Here is a 13,579-nt window from a genome sequence, read left to right as displayed (position 1 = left end):
TTCCCTGAAGTATCTGACCCCAGCCTGTCCAGAGAGCCACCACTAGCCCAATTCTGTTACTTCAGGTAAGTTCTTCAGCCTCACTATGAAGTGGGAATTTTCCTCCCATTGAAATGGGGAAGACAGATGATTTCCACCTCTGAGATTTCAAGGCTCAAAGCGGGGAGTGGAAGGAAGTGTCTCTTTGCACAGAGAATGGAGACCCTAGCTTGCCATGATCATGGTCCACCACACTCCCCCAGCACCTTTAGGACAGACCTGTCACTGAGGCAGGTCTTTTCCAAAGATGAGAAGAGACCCATGTGGGAGACACAGAGAGGGAAAATACATAGAAGGATGTTGGAGAGTGGGATCCCTCAGCAAGAACACTCGAGGGAGGCATTTACAGCCTCATAGAGTCTCACAGCATCTAGTGTCCGGTTTAAAACTCCCACACGTGAGCATGTAGTTCCAGGGCATAAGACTGTGGACTCCGGAATGAGTCCTGGCCCACTGGGCAAGTTATCACACTTCTCCTTGACCACTCCTCTCACTGTAAACCAGGGGGGGTCACTGGTACTGAAACCCAGAAGGGTGCTGCAGGGTCTCCCCAGGTACAGGTCTTCCCCTCCCCCACCCCCTCCTCCTCCTTGTTTGTAGAAAAGCTTTAGCCTTCTAGGCCTTGCCCAAGTCCCAAAGAACAGATTTAATCAGAGAAGTGAAAAAACACACACACGAAAACAGTCAAACAAGACAAAATATTAATAGTTTAGCCATAAAACAAAGTCAAGGACCCTTAGCTCCTCCTCCAGGGCTATTGATCATTTGTTGTTGTCGTTCGGTCACCAAGTAGTGTCTGACTCTTTGCCACCCCATGGACTGCAACACGCCAGGCTTCCCTGTCCTTCACTATCTTCTAGAGTGTGCTCAAATTCATGTCCACTGAGTGGGTGATGCCATCCAACCATCTCATCCTCTGTTGCCCCCTTCTCCTCCTGTCCTTAATCTTTCCCAGCATCAGGGTCTTTTCCAATGAGTCGGCTCTTCATGTCAGGTAGCCAGAGTATTGTAACTTCAGCTTCAACAACTTTCCTTCCATTGAATATTCAGTGATTTCCTTTAGGATTGACTGGTTTAATCTCCTTGCAGTCCAAGGAACTCTCAAGAGTCTTCTAGATAATGTTCTGAGCCAAATTCTTGAGTTGTTCTGCAGAGTCCAAAACCCCCACCAGGTGAAAGAAGTTAGCTGCTTGCTGCTCACAAGCACAGAGACCACAGACCAGTTGGAACCAAAAGGCTGATAAAATTGATATCTGAAATACCACCCTGTTTTCTTACCAATCAGAAGAATGTCCATGAGCTGCTCATGTACTCTGTGACCTCCCCGCTTCAACTGCCTTTTAGCCATCAGGGAGTTTGGGTCTTTTGAGCATTAGCTGCCTGTTTGCCTCGTTCAGCACCTGCGATAAATGCTGTATTTTCCTTCACCACAACCTGGTGTCAGCAGTCTGGTTTGGCTATGTGCTGGGCGAGCAGACCCAAGATTGATTTACAGTACCGCAGCAATTAGTTTTAAGAACCAAATGAGACAACCCATGCAAAGCCTTTACAATGACACTCAAGCATTCAGGAAGCAGTCACTATTATGTGACTTGCAAGAAAACCAAGAAAATCATAGAGGAAAGTAAAATTATTTCCTTCACACTTTTCACAGCATTGTACTTTTCCCTCACCAGATGCATTCTGACACTGGCTTTAACTGAAATGACAACTTCTAACTGGCCTTCCCCAGGGAGGGGACCAAGACCACTCTAGCTCACAGGAACTCGGGCAGAATCACTCAACACGGAGTGTGTTCTGCTCCTGAAGAACTCAAGAATCTTTCAGTCATTTAGTTGATTTTCTTATCACCAGGAAAAGCAAGGTGGTGGCCAGAGTTTTCCTAGACTTTCCCATGTATGTAGTAATAATTCAAAGTAGAACTTGCATAGCAACCAAGAGTCTTCTCGATTTCTCATCTTCTGCCTCTAGTGTGTGCTTGTTTGTTTTCCTTTGTTTTTTTGGATGCACTGGTCTTCACTGCTGCAAGCAGGGACTGCTCTTCACTGCGGTGCATTTGCTTCTCATTGCAGTGGCTTATCTCGTTGCAGAGCACAGGCTCTAGGCACGTGGGCTTTGGTAGTTGCAGCATTGGGACTCAGTAGATGCAGCTCTCAGGCTTAGTTGCTCCGAGGCACATGGGATCTTCCTGGACCAGGGATTGAACCCGTGTCCCCCTCATTAGGAGGCAGACTCTCAACCACTGGACTACCGAGAAAACACCCCTCTTATGTTTTAATAGTGAAGAAATGAAGACCAGCAACATCTCGGGATTTGTGAGCACAGGGATGTTGCTGGGACATAAACTCAGTTCTTTGCACTCTGAAGTTTCCCTCTTCCCACTCTTTCCTCTCTGATCTCAGAGTTTATGGCAAACAGAGCCCTGGCAGCCCACACCCTTGGTTTCTTCTCAGCCACGCCTGCCACCATCAGTAAAGACTACGTGTTCCTATCACCTTCTAGAACTGTAGGCTCCCCCCTTCCAATCTTACAAGGTCAAGTTGTAAGGAAGATTCTAAAGGAATCTGATTACTGTATGAAAGATTTCTGGGGAGGAACCTCCCTGCCCATCACTCACTGAAGTACCCAAAATGCACTGCAGGGGATGTGCCCACTGCAGGGCCAGGTCCATTGGAGAGGATAGGAGACAGGGACCCAGATGCCTGCGAGGTAGAGTCAAGGAGGGGGCCCCCAGGCTTCAAAGAGGCAGAAATAAAAGAAGATCAAAATTAACTAAACTAATCCCAGATAGGGATAAACATGATCACTATTCTTTATTTTGCCTCTGGGCATAATAAAAAGAGAAAAAGTAAGATCCTAAATAACCGCTCAGAGTGGGTCTTCTCCCTTAACCGTGGGCGTATTTCTCTGATCCGAGGATCCCTCTGATATGGGATATTTTTTTTTTTTAAGGCGGGGAGGGGTGGGGAAAACCCGAGGAAGGAAAGTCAGAGATTATTCCCCAGGGAAGCCACAGCCACTGTGCCAACTTGGATCTTTCCATGAGCCCTGAATCTCATCTTAGGAAGAAGCACAAAAGAAAAGAAAGGGCCAAATCTATACTGCGAGGAAAGAAAGACTAGACACACTGTCATACTCCATACTACGATAACACCATCCTTCCCCATTCAGACTCAGGTCCGTGCAAGCAGATTGGAAGACAGCCTGTGGGGCTGGCTGTGGGAGGGCAGGGGGTGAGACCCAGGCTCGCCCTGCCAGCATCTAGGTCCAGGCCACTCCAACAGGATTAAGCAAAGCGTCTGAAACCCTGGTCCCATCACTGCCCGGCACCAGGGAGGTTATTCACTCCAAAACCGCGCTTACTCTAAAACCGTGCTCACTCCAAAACAGTCTTTAAATTCCCTGCGGACTGCAGGTGGGAATAAGAACGCATGAGGGTCCAGACCTTACTGTGCAGGGAAGCAAGAGTGAGGGAGGGACCTGGGCCAAATGGAGACTTCGCATTTGAACTTGGCCTTTAAGCTAAACAGGAGGCACCGAACCCTAATCACTAGACCCCTCTGACATCATTGCCAGTGATCTTTGCTACCACCACAAACTGACTCCCCCCAGCTCTGCCCTGTGACTCAGAAGCTCTATTTTAGGTGACGTGAGGCCCTGAATTCTCACTGCTCCTCACCTGCATCCTATCAGCTGTGGTTTGTGTAACCTGCCCCGCACATGACAAACATGAGAAAATTGTCATCAAACAGTCCCCATCTCGATGCAAAACCTCACCTTCCCCTTTGCTCTTTCAGTTTGTAGAGCAAAGGACCAAACCACAGGCAGAGCCATGGGAACGAACCATCAGTGTCCCCACCCACCTCGCTCGCTGAAGTGACCAGCTCTGGGGGTCACCCAACACCGAGTCCTCCCCTGCCAGAGTTGACCCACTTGTTTGAGGCTTGTCACGTCTACAGCCTTCAACTCCAAATCCAGGGCTCCTGCCCTGCCCCCACCCCGACCCTTTCTCTCCTCCTGCTTTGCAAATCCCGCTCCACCAAGCATCTCCATGTAAATGACTGGCTGCCCCTCAGAATTGAGAAGTTCCCCTTCCAACTAATTGTGTCCTAACTGTGGAGTCCTGCCCCAAGGCCACAGAAGTGGAACCAGAACCAAGGTCACCTCCAAAACTGATTGAACCCTTTTGTAACCATTGCCCAAAACCCCCTTGATCATCACCAACCAGCTCCCTGACCCCACGTTAGGCAAAAGTACCCACCCAGTGCTCACCTATAGTACCCTACTACTCACCTAACACCAACCTTCCAGCAGGAATTTTCTTTGTCTTGAGGTTATAAAAATTGGCTGCTAACCCACAAAACTGTTGACTATCCCTGGTCTGTCAAGAGGTCGCCTCACTGTACTCGTGATATCCACATTATCTCTGCTCTTTGTTCTTAATAAACTCGCTCCCTTCTGAAATTGCCTGTGTCTGGAAACTCTTTTCCAACCCATGCTTGAACTGCCACCACACTAACATCTGCAAAACTAAAATCACTCACACAGGAACATGTGGCCAGCTGCCTGGCCCCTTCCAGTCCTCCATGGATAGATCCCGAACATGAGTACCATTCTTCTACAGTGATTTCTTCTCAGCCCCCTAGGGTAGCAGCTGGTGTCTCCCAAGCATGGGGGGACAGCGGGTCTGCCCAAACCGACCCCTCTAGTCTTCCACTCACCTCTTCTCAAGCTTCCCTCCTGTACCTGTAGACCTCTAACCTGCTCCCATCTGTTATTTAACATTGGAAATGAATAGAAAAGCAGACAGTTAAAAGCAGAAGGGAGGGATTTCCCTGGCAGTCCAGTGGCTAAGACTCAGTCCACCCAGTGCAGGGGTCCACCCAATGCAAGGGGCTCAGGTTCAATCCCTGGACAACTTGATCCCACATGACACAACCAAGACATAGCCAAATAAAAAATAATAATAATGATAAATAAATAAAGAGGAAAAAAGACAGAATGGAGCAAGGTAAATAAAGTGGAGGGGGTGGAAGGGAAGGGCCCTGGTGAGGCAGCTCCAAAGGTGAAAATGGAAGTCAAAGCATATCAAGGCAGGGGACTTGCCTACTGTTCCAGTGGTTGAGACTCTGCCCTCCAATGCAGGGAGTATGGGTTTGATCCCTTGTTGGAGAGCTAAGACCCCACATGAAAGAAAGTGTTAGTCGCTCAGTCGTGTCCGACCCTTTGCAACCCCATGGACTGTAGCCCACCAGGATCCTCTGTCCATAGGGTTCTCCAGGCAAGAATACTAGAGTGGGTTACCATTCCCTTCTCCAGGGGATCTTCCCCACATGGGGATCGAACCCCCGTCTCCTGCATTGTAGTAGATTCTTTACCACCTGAGCAGGGAAGTCCCTAGGATCCCACATCCCTTGCAGCCAAAAAACAAAACATAAAACAGAGGCAATGTTGTAAAAAATTCAATAAAGACCTTAAAAACAGTCCACGTCAGAAAGACTTTCAAAAAAAAGAAAACCAAAAGGAGGGTTGGGCCATCAGAAGGAGACTGAGGAGTGAGGAAGGGGTCCGGAGGTGGATCTGAGCTGCCCGCCGCATCCTGCTGACCACAGCAGGGGGTGCCAGCATCACTGTCGCCACCGTCACCCAAGACTGCTCTCCACGTGGCAGCCAGACAGATCTCAACACGCCAATATGATCGGGTACCCTTCCCTACCCCCATCCCAGACTTTGTTTAAAATATTTCCACCCTTTAGAATATAGACCAGATCATCCTTAACATTATCATATCTTAAAACCCTGCTTAATTTCACATCCATTTCATTTTTCCCCAACTCCACCCTCTGACCACCAGATCATCTTTCATCTATCAAACTTACCAGCTCTTTCTGGCTTCCTTTGCACAGGCAGAGACTGCCTGGAGAGCCAGTCTCATTTACACCTCTGCTCCCAGCCAAGTAGTCTCCCCCTCAGGAAGCCTTCCCAGACCACTTTACACAAGTCAAATTATCCAGAACAGGATTTTGAATCAGTGAAGCACTTGTCAAGGCGGTGATTTCGTATTGATTTTTCTATTAGTTGATGTCTAAGCTCTTGGTTAGCAGGGACTCTGACCGATTTTGCACATCCCTGTGCCTGCAACTAAATGGCACATAAGAGCCCCAAGTGAATATTCACCAAGTGAAGAAACAGGATGGTCAAGTTCTGTATAATCCGCCATGCTGGGTGTAAGGTGGAGAGGAGAGGGCTGGCAGGAGCCCTCTGCATACACATGGAGGCTGCCCTTAGCTACTCAAAGCTAAGTCTAAAAAAGAAGGAGTCTTTACCCAAAACTTTTCAAGCCTCCTAGGGGGTCAGAATTTTGCAATGGATCCCCACCCACCATGGGGCTCTAGAATTTACCCATAATCCTCACTGGAAGGGTTGACACTGAAGCTGAAGCTCCAATATTTTGGCCACCTGATGTGAAGAGCCAACTCATTGGAAAAGACCCTGATTCTGGGAAAGACTGAAGGCAAGAGGAGAAGGGGGCTACAGAGGATGAGACGGTTAGATAGCATCACTGACTCAATGGACATGAATAAATTAAACTCTGGGAGACAGTGGAGGACAGAGGAGCTTGGCATGCTGTAGTTCATGGGATCACAAACAGACTCGACTTAGCGACTGAACAACAACTTCTGCCCTCTTGGAATAGCCACACCCAAGCCTCAACCCAAGCCAATCCTGCCTTCAAAACAGAGTGAGTGAGTGAGTGAAGTCGCTCAGTCGTGTCCAACTCTTTGCGACTCCATGGACTGTAGCCTACTAGGCTCCTCTGTCCATGGGATTTTCCAGGCAATAGTACTGGAGTGGATTGCCATTTCCTCCTCCAGGGGATCTCCCCAACCCAGGGATTGAACCCGGGTCTCCCACATTGTAGACAGATGCTTTACCGTCTGAGCCACCAGGGTAAATGGCTCAGAAGAATTGTAGATATGGAATTTAACAATTTCCTGCTAAGCCATTGGAAGAGGTTTTTGCCACTGTGACTGAGAAAGTCATGTGGGAGCCATATCCTGGAAATATGGTTGAGCCTGGTTTGCTACTCCCACGAGTCCTTAAGCTCTGCACCCCATGAGTCCCTAAGTTCTGCACAAGCAGAGAAAATGTCTTCTTTCCAGCCTACAGACAAATGCACATCAAGCACCTAAAAAAATGCTTAACACCCTGCACAAGACAGAGGCCGTCCAAACATCTCTGTCCCCAAATACGTGTTAACACCCCAGAGCCAGCTTCCCTTGTCTTAATGTGTAAACACACCCGAAACCAACATTTATGGAATAGTCCTGACTGCACCTCACACACTCTGATCGTCCCTGTACTATTTTATTTCTGTTTTAGTTATGTTTTCACTGCTGTCATAGACAGAGTTTAAAACACAACAACATTATCTAGCCCTCTGAAACAGAGTTTATAGGTGTATATCAAAGTCAAAGCATTAGTCACCCAGTCATGTCTGATTCTTTGCAACCCCATGGACTGAAGCCCCCCACGTGCCTCTGTCCATGGGATTCCCCAGGCAAGAATACTGGATTGGGTAGCCATTTCCTCCTCCAGGGGGGTCTTCCCAACCCAGGGATAGAACCTGGGTCTCCCGTATTTCAGGCAGATTCTTTACAGCCTGAGCCACCAGGGAAGCCCATAGGTGTGTTTGGTACAAAGCAAGCAAAATATCTACACAGCTAGAAGTCAGAATAACAGTCTCTCTAGGGAAGGGGTGGGGGAGGGGCTAAAGGAAACATTTGTGAAACGTTCTTAGGCTCCTTGTTGATACACAAAAGTGCTCAGTTTGTAAAATTTCATCAAGCTGTACCTTTACGACTTGCACAATTTTCTGTATTCTTCAATACAGCACCTTAAGATCACTGCAGTAGGAATACCCTGAGGAGTTTAGAACTAGCTAGGAAAACATGAAAAACACACCAGAAGCAATGAAATCAGCACAAGACATAGTCAAAAAAAAGCTGAAGTATAAACTGGTTACTTTAAGCACCCCAGGATCTGCACTCTCCATCTATTGCAATGCAGAAGCTGACTGGGAGACCCTGGTCTGGGACACCTGGAATTCATTCTGATTGACACCCTGGGAAAGTTCCAGGCTGAGAAGGAGCTGTTGGGAGGACCAGGAGGTCTCACAGGCGATGGGCCCCTTACTCTGTCATTAATGGGAAATAGGATGATTGTCCTGAAAACTGCAAGGTCAGGAAGGCTTCAGAGAGGAAGTGATGCCTGAGTCAGGTCTTCCTTGAAGACCAGGTAGAATCAGAGGAGAAAGTTCAGGCAGGAGAATGTAATGCTCTAACAAGAGCAGTGACTTTGGGAAGGGACCACAGCAAGACTCCCAAGGCGAGGACCCCACAGTGGAGGATTTGTGGGCTCACAGGCACATGAAGGACCTTTCTGGAGTAGGGCTGGCATGGCAGGCAATGGACCCCTCTGAGTGGTAAATAATCTGCCTGCAATGCAGGGGACTGGGTTCAGTGCTTGGGTCAGGAAGATGCCCTGGAGGAGGGAATGGCAACCCCCTCCAGTATTCTTGCCTGGAGACTTCCATGGACAGAGCAGCCTGGTGGGCTACAGTCCCTGGGGTCACAAAGACTCGGGCACAACTGAGCACACGCAGGCACAGGCAGGAGGAAGTGGAGGGAGGACGGGGACCCATTGCGAAGAGCTCAACAAAGAATCTTTGGGCAGCCATGCTCCCCAGTGGCCCACTCCAGGTGCCTTCTGCCCACTCCAGGAGGATACCCCAGAACATCCCACCAAGCTCCGTGGTCCCTACCTGCCAGCACGGCCAGGACCACCAGCACGGCCAGGACGCCTCTCTCGGCAGCTCCCTCCATCTCACATGTTCCTCCTCACCTGGGAAAGCAAAATAGGCAGGTCACAGTTGGTCCCCTTGCAGAGACCCAAGGGGACCCTCCCAGTGCGCATGTGTCCCTGGAGAGATGAATCAGCACTTCTCAGCCTGATCAGCAGGGGCACCAGCCTCATCTGGGAACTTGTCGGTGGTTTGATTACCTGGTGGTGGTGGTTTAGTTACTCAGTCGTGTCCGAGACTTTGCCCCATGGGCTGTAACCCACCATGCTCCTCTATCCGTGGGATTCTCAAGAATACTGGAGTGGGTTGCCATTTCCTTCTCCAGGGGATCTTCCTGGCCCAGGGATCAAACCCACACCTCCTGCCTCGAAGGGAGTCTCCTGCATTGCAGGTGGATTCTTTACTGCTGAGCCACCAAGGAACTTCTTAGAAAAGCAGATTCTCAGGCCTACCCTGGACCTACTGGATTAGGTCTAGGGGGTGAGCAGGAAGAATTCTGCCCAAAGTTAAGCATGGGACCAATTCTGGTACATACTCATGTCTGAGAATCACTGTATTAAGTGATCTTGCTCCCAAGCCCATGCATAAATCATGGAAACACCTACTATGCTCTACAATGACCACAGAATCACTGACTGAGAGGTCTGAGTGTGGGTTTACTGTTATTCCCTTCCATTATATGGATGGGAATGGATGCTCTAATCACTGAGAAAAAACAATCATACCCACAAGTTTACATTATCAGAATAAAAATAGCAAAATGAAGACCTAGATCATAAGCTTATTAGAAGGTGTTAAGAGGTATGAAGACAAACAGTGGAGAGGAGTGTGTGTGAGGGGGTGTGGGGGATGTGCTGGCTGATGGTTCAGAGGAGAGATCGGAGAAAGGCTCCCAAGAAGGTGTCCCATGAGTAGGGAAGGTGGTGAGGTGACAGGCAGGTGGGTAAGTGCAGAAGGGCCTCCCAGGCTGAACAGCAGGTGCAAAGGCCCTGGGGTGAAACTGTGCCTCTGTGTTTGTTTGCGGAACTACAGAGAGACTCTGGGGCCTGGGCAGAGAGTGAAGGTGAGTGGAAGGGGAGCGGTCAGCACAGACCAGGTGAGGCCTTGCTGGCCCCTTGCAGCACAAGGCAGTCTTGTCATGCACATATCTCAGCCCATCCTTTTTTCTGTGATAACCCTCTTGCTCACTCCCTGTCCCCTCATTTTTAGTTTTATTCTTTCCTTCTCCCTGGGACAGGCTTGTCCAAGACTGTCACCAGCACTGCTTGGAGCATTTTAGTCATCCACTGAATGTATTCTGAATTGTCTCTAGAAACACCTGCTCCTCAGCCCCAGGGAAGGGGCTCTTTATTTCACCCATCCTTAGCACAGTGACCTGACCTGCCAGGAGTTTTCACTCTGGCTTTGGCATCCACACAAATTTCAAACCTCCACTTGGGGGATACAACCCATCCCCCCAAATTGGGGGGCAACAGGTTCCATCAGAGACCCTGCACAGGGTTCTGTGATGAACTGACCCACCCACCCTGGGATCCATCCTGTCTTCTTTTACAGGACGTAGGAGGCAGGCCCCACAACAACGCATAAGCAGAAATACGAGAACTGAAATAGACACAGGTAATAACTGCATCACCTCCACCTGTGAAAGGCGCCACATACAAGCTGCTGAATCAGAGTTGGGGTGGGAAGGATTGAGGACCCCCGGGCCTGTGACCCCCTCTTTACATGGTAGCATGTCACTGGTTGCTCACAAGATCACGAGAAGGAATGTGGGATTTCCCCCTCTTTGTTTTCTGATGACTTTGGAAAGTAAATTTCAGCCTGTGTAGGAAACCATGTCCACTTGTGTGCAATTGTGTCGTGTAAGGGGTCATGGTACCTGTGCAGCAGGAGCATCCCACCTCAGCCTCTTCCATCATCGAAAACAGACTCAGCAAATCCCTGCAAATATGCTTTGATTCCAAGCTTCCGGAGAAGGGCATGGCTACCCACTCCAGTGTTCTTGCCTGGAGAATTCCATGGACAGAGGAGCCTGGCAGGTCTACAATCCCTGGTGGTCCCAGAGTCAGACATGACTGAAGAACTAACACTTTCACTTTCACCAAGCTGTCCAGCAGCTGAACACAAACTAAAATCATAGGCTTCCCAGATTGATCCAAGATCCCAAATTACCAAGCACCAAATAAATCATTTACTAATTTTTTCAAGGTTCGATGAACACAAGTGGACAAGTCAGTTGCTAGGCGAGTCACCTAGAATCTAGGCCAGGGCAGAGGATGGAGGAGAAATTGAGCTGCCGAGTTATAAAAGTCACACATTTTACCAAAAGCAATAAATGTGAAGTGTGGACCCAGCATCACTGAAACTGCAGCAAGAGCTTAAGGTCCACCATGAAGTATTTCTAATCACTGATGGTCAGGGTCACTTGAGCTGCCAACTAGGACCAGATGACAATTCACTTATTCTCTGTGTGACAGAATGAGGCCATTCCTAAAAGCTCAGCATCAGCCCCCCGGCTGGGGTATGGGAACACCCCAAGTGCTACAGGAACCCAGATGTGGATTTGTGAGCAGACCCTATTCAAAGGGTGGGTATAGAGAAGAACTGTCATCAGGTTGATTTCAAGTTGTAACTGAGCTCAGACAAGTCCCTTTAATTAAAGGAAATCTCTGCCAGGTAATTTGCAAGTTCATATCTTGGTGGAGTAATTTGAGATTTCACTTCTTATTCATTTTATTACAGAAGACTTGCATTACCTGCTTTTAGTTGAAGAACTGCAATGTTAAAAGTCTCAAATCTTATTAAACTGCATCAGGACAGGATTTAAATACCAACCACTCTTTACTGCCCAGACAAGGCAGAAACACTGAGCAGACCCATCTGCACCCAGCAAGCTCGTCATCTCAGGAAGGAAATTGTTGAATTTGATCATCTGATTTATTTACCCATAACACACACACACACACACCCTTTTGGCTGGGTTCTTAGAAACAGCCTGATACCACAAAATTCAGGGGCTGCATACATCCTGTCTTTAGGCATCAACATAAATTCTAAACCCCAAAACAAGGAAGACAGTGAGAATTTAAATGCACACAAGGGGCTCTCTGCAAACCTCTGTGCACATACAAAGGCACCAAGGCACCTCCTCCACCCAGTACCTCAGCTCAGGGCGCCCCCATATTCAGAGGGGTGCTTACTCTGCCAGCCAGATGTGGGGAGTCTTAGAACTTCCAGAGATTTAGAGCAATTTCCCTTCCATCAACCCTCTCACTGGGGAAAGATATGTGTGTATGCTCAGTCACTCAGTCATGTCCAACTCTTTGCGACCCCATGGACTGTAGCCTGCCAGGTTCCTCTATCTGTGGTATTCTCCAGGCAAGAATATGGGGTGAATTGCCATTTCCTCCTCCAGGGGATCTTCCCAACCAAGGGATCAAACCTGAGTCTGCTGCATCTCCTGCATTGCAGAAGAATTCTTTACTGCTGAGCCACTGGGGAAGACTTGGGGAAGAATAAACGGCATTTAAAGTCTGTCCAATGAATAACAGGCATGCCAGGAATTTTCCAGCGGGGTCTCAGCTTTCAACGCAACCCAAGAACAGCTCCCAGTGAAGCTAGAATTGAGAAACAGTCTAAAATTCCTACACTCACAGGGCATCCCGGTGTTGTCATTTTAACTCTGTGGAATTTGGGAAACAGATATGCCTCAGATTGCTCTTTCCCCCAAGGCCAGCTAGCGGGCCTCCAGGAGCTAAGCACCAGCTCCTCGGAGGAAGCCGGTACCTGCGGGGAGTCCACTGGCCACACACCAGGCCCACGGGGTGTCTCACCTGTGGCAGGTGGATCTGGCCCTCAGGCCTTCAGCGAAGGTTCTCGGTCCCCTCTTTCCTGCCTCCGAGCTCTCCCCACACAAACGCAGGAGCAAATCTGTCGGCCACTAGAGAATCTGGACGGTGCTCAGCTGTTACCAGGAAGTGGCTCACGTCACAGGCCGAGCACACAGAGGTGGCCTCCCGCCTCGGGCCCAGAGCAGCAGACTCTCAGTTAATCATCAGCCAGCCCGAGGGCCGGTCAGACGGACAACGCCCCGCCTCAGGGCCACGGCTGCCCTTCCACCTGGCCTCCACCCCTGGTTCCCGCCCACGAGCTTTCTCACCCAGCAGAGCCAGGCCCGAGCCCTCCTGCCCCAGCGGGAGGACAGCAGCCCCTTTCTGCGCATGGTTGTGGATATAGATATGGACGCGGACCCAGCCGGCCGCCAGCCAACCTTGCTCCCTGGGCTCCGGCACAGGCTTGGGGCTGGCAAAGCCGGTTCCTGCTCCCAGCCAGGTTCCTCCACGTCCACAAGAACAGGTTCTTTTGTGAAAGAAAAAAAACAAAGTCCTGAGGGTGAAGTCCTCTGGAGTAGAGCCAGCTTTAAAAGTCAAGTCCTGTTTCCCATGGAGGGTTCGCTGGAGAACTGCTAAGAGGTTTTCTACAGACGTCCCAGACCCCAGCCCCTTGGAAGCGAATCAAGGAACTTCGCTTTTCGGAGCACTGATAATTCCTAAAAAAAAGTCATCCCCCCAAATCATGAAGCAACATCGTACCAAATTGTCTACTCTCTTACGGTTCTTTCTGAGTTTCTGGCTGCTCTCCATCACCTTCTAATCCAGTCATGGAACTCAGGGCAAA

General features: G+C 49.3%; 1 protein-coding gene across 3 annotated transcripts in view; it reads right to left on the bottom strand.

Annotated features, from left to right (window-relative positions):
* IGSF5 (immunoglobulin superfamily member 5) overlaps window positions 1–13,134 on the bottom strand; it is a 51,693-nt gene extending 38,559 nt beyond the window's left edge. Inside the window, exons 1-2 of one of the 3 annotated variants that reach the window (XM_061421968.1) lie at window positions 12,736–13,134; window positions 8,864–8,943 (exon numbers count right to left, since the gene is read on the bottom strand). In XM_061421968.1, coding sequence (XP_061277952.1) covers window positions 8,864–8,924 — 61 coding nt within the window. In that variant the 5' untranslated portion in view covers window positions 8,925–8,943; window positions 12,736–13,134. The remainder of the gene's footprint in view (window positions 1–8,863; window positions 8,944–12,735) is intronic. The other 2 variants (XM_061421978.1, XM_061421987.1) reach the window with 2 other exon arrangements.
* Window positions 13,135–13,579: the final 445 nt, after the last annotated feature.

The sequence above is a fragment of the Bos javanicus genome, chromosome 1, assembly GCF_032452875.1.
Source record: "Bos javanicus breed banteng chromosome 1, ARS-OSU_banteng_1.0, whole genome shotgun sequence".
Lineage (NCBI taxonomy): Eukaryota > Metazoa > Chordata > Mammalia > Artiodactyla > Bovidae > Bos > Bos javanicus.
Note: the sequence above shows the minus strand (reverse complement) of the source record. Positions and strands in the feature narration are given on the sequence as shown.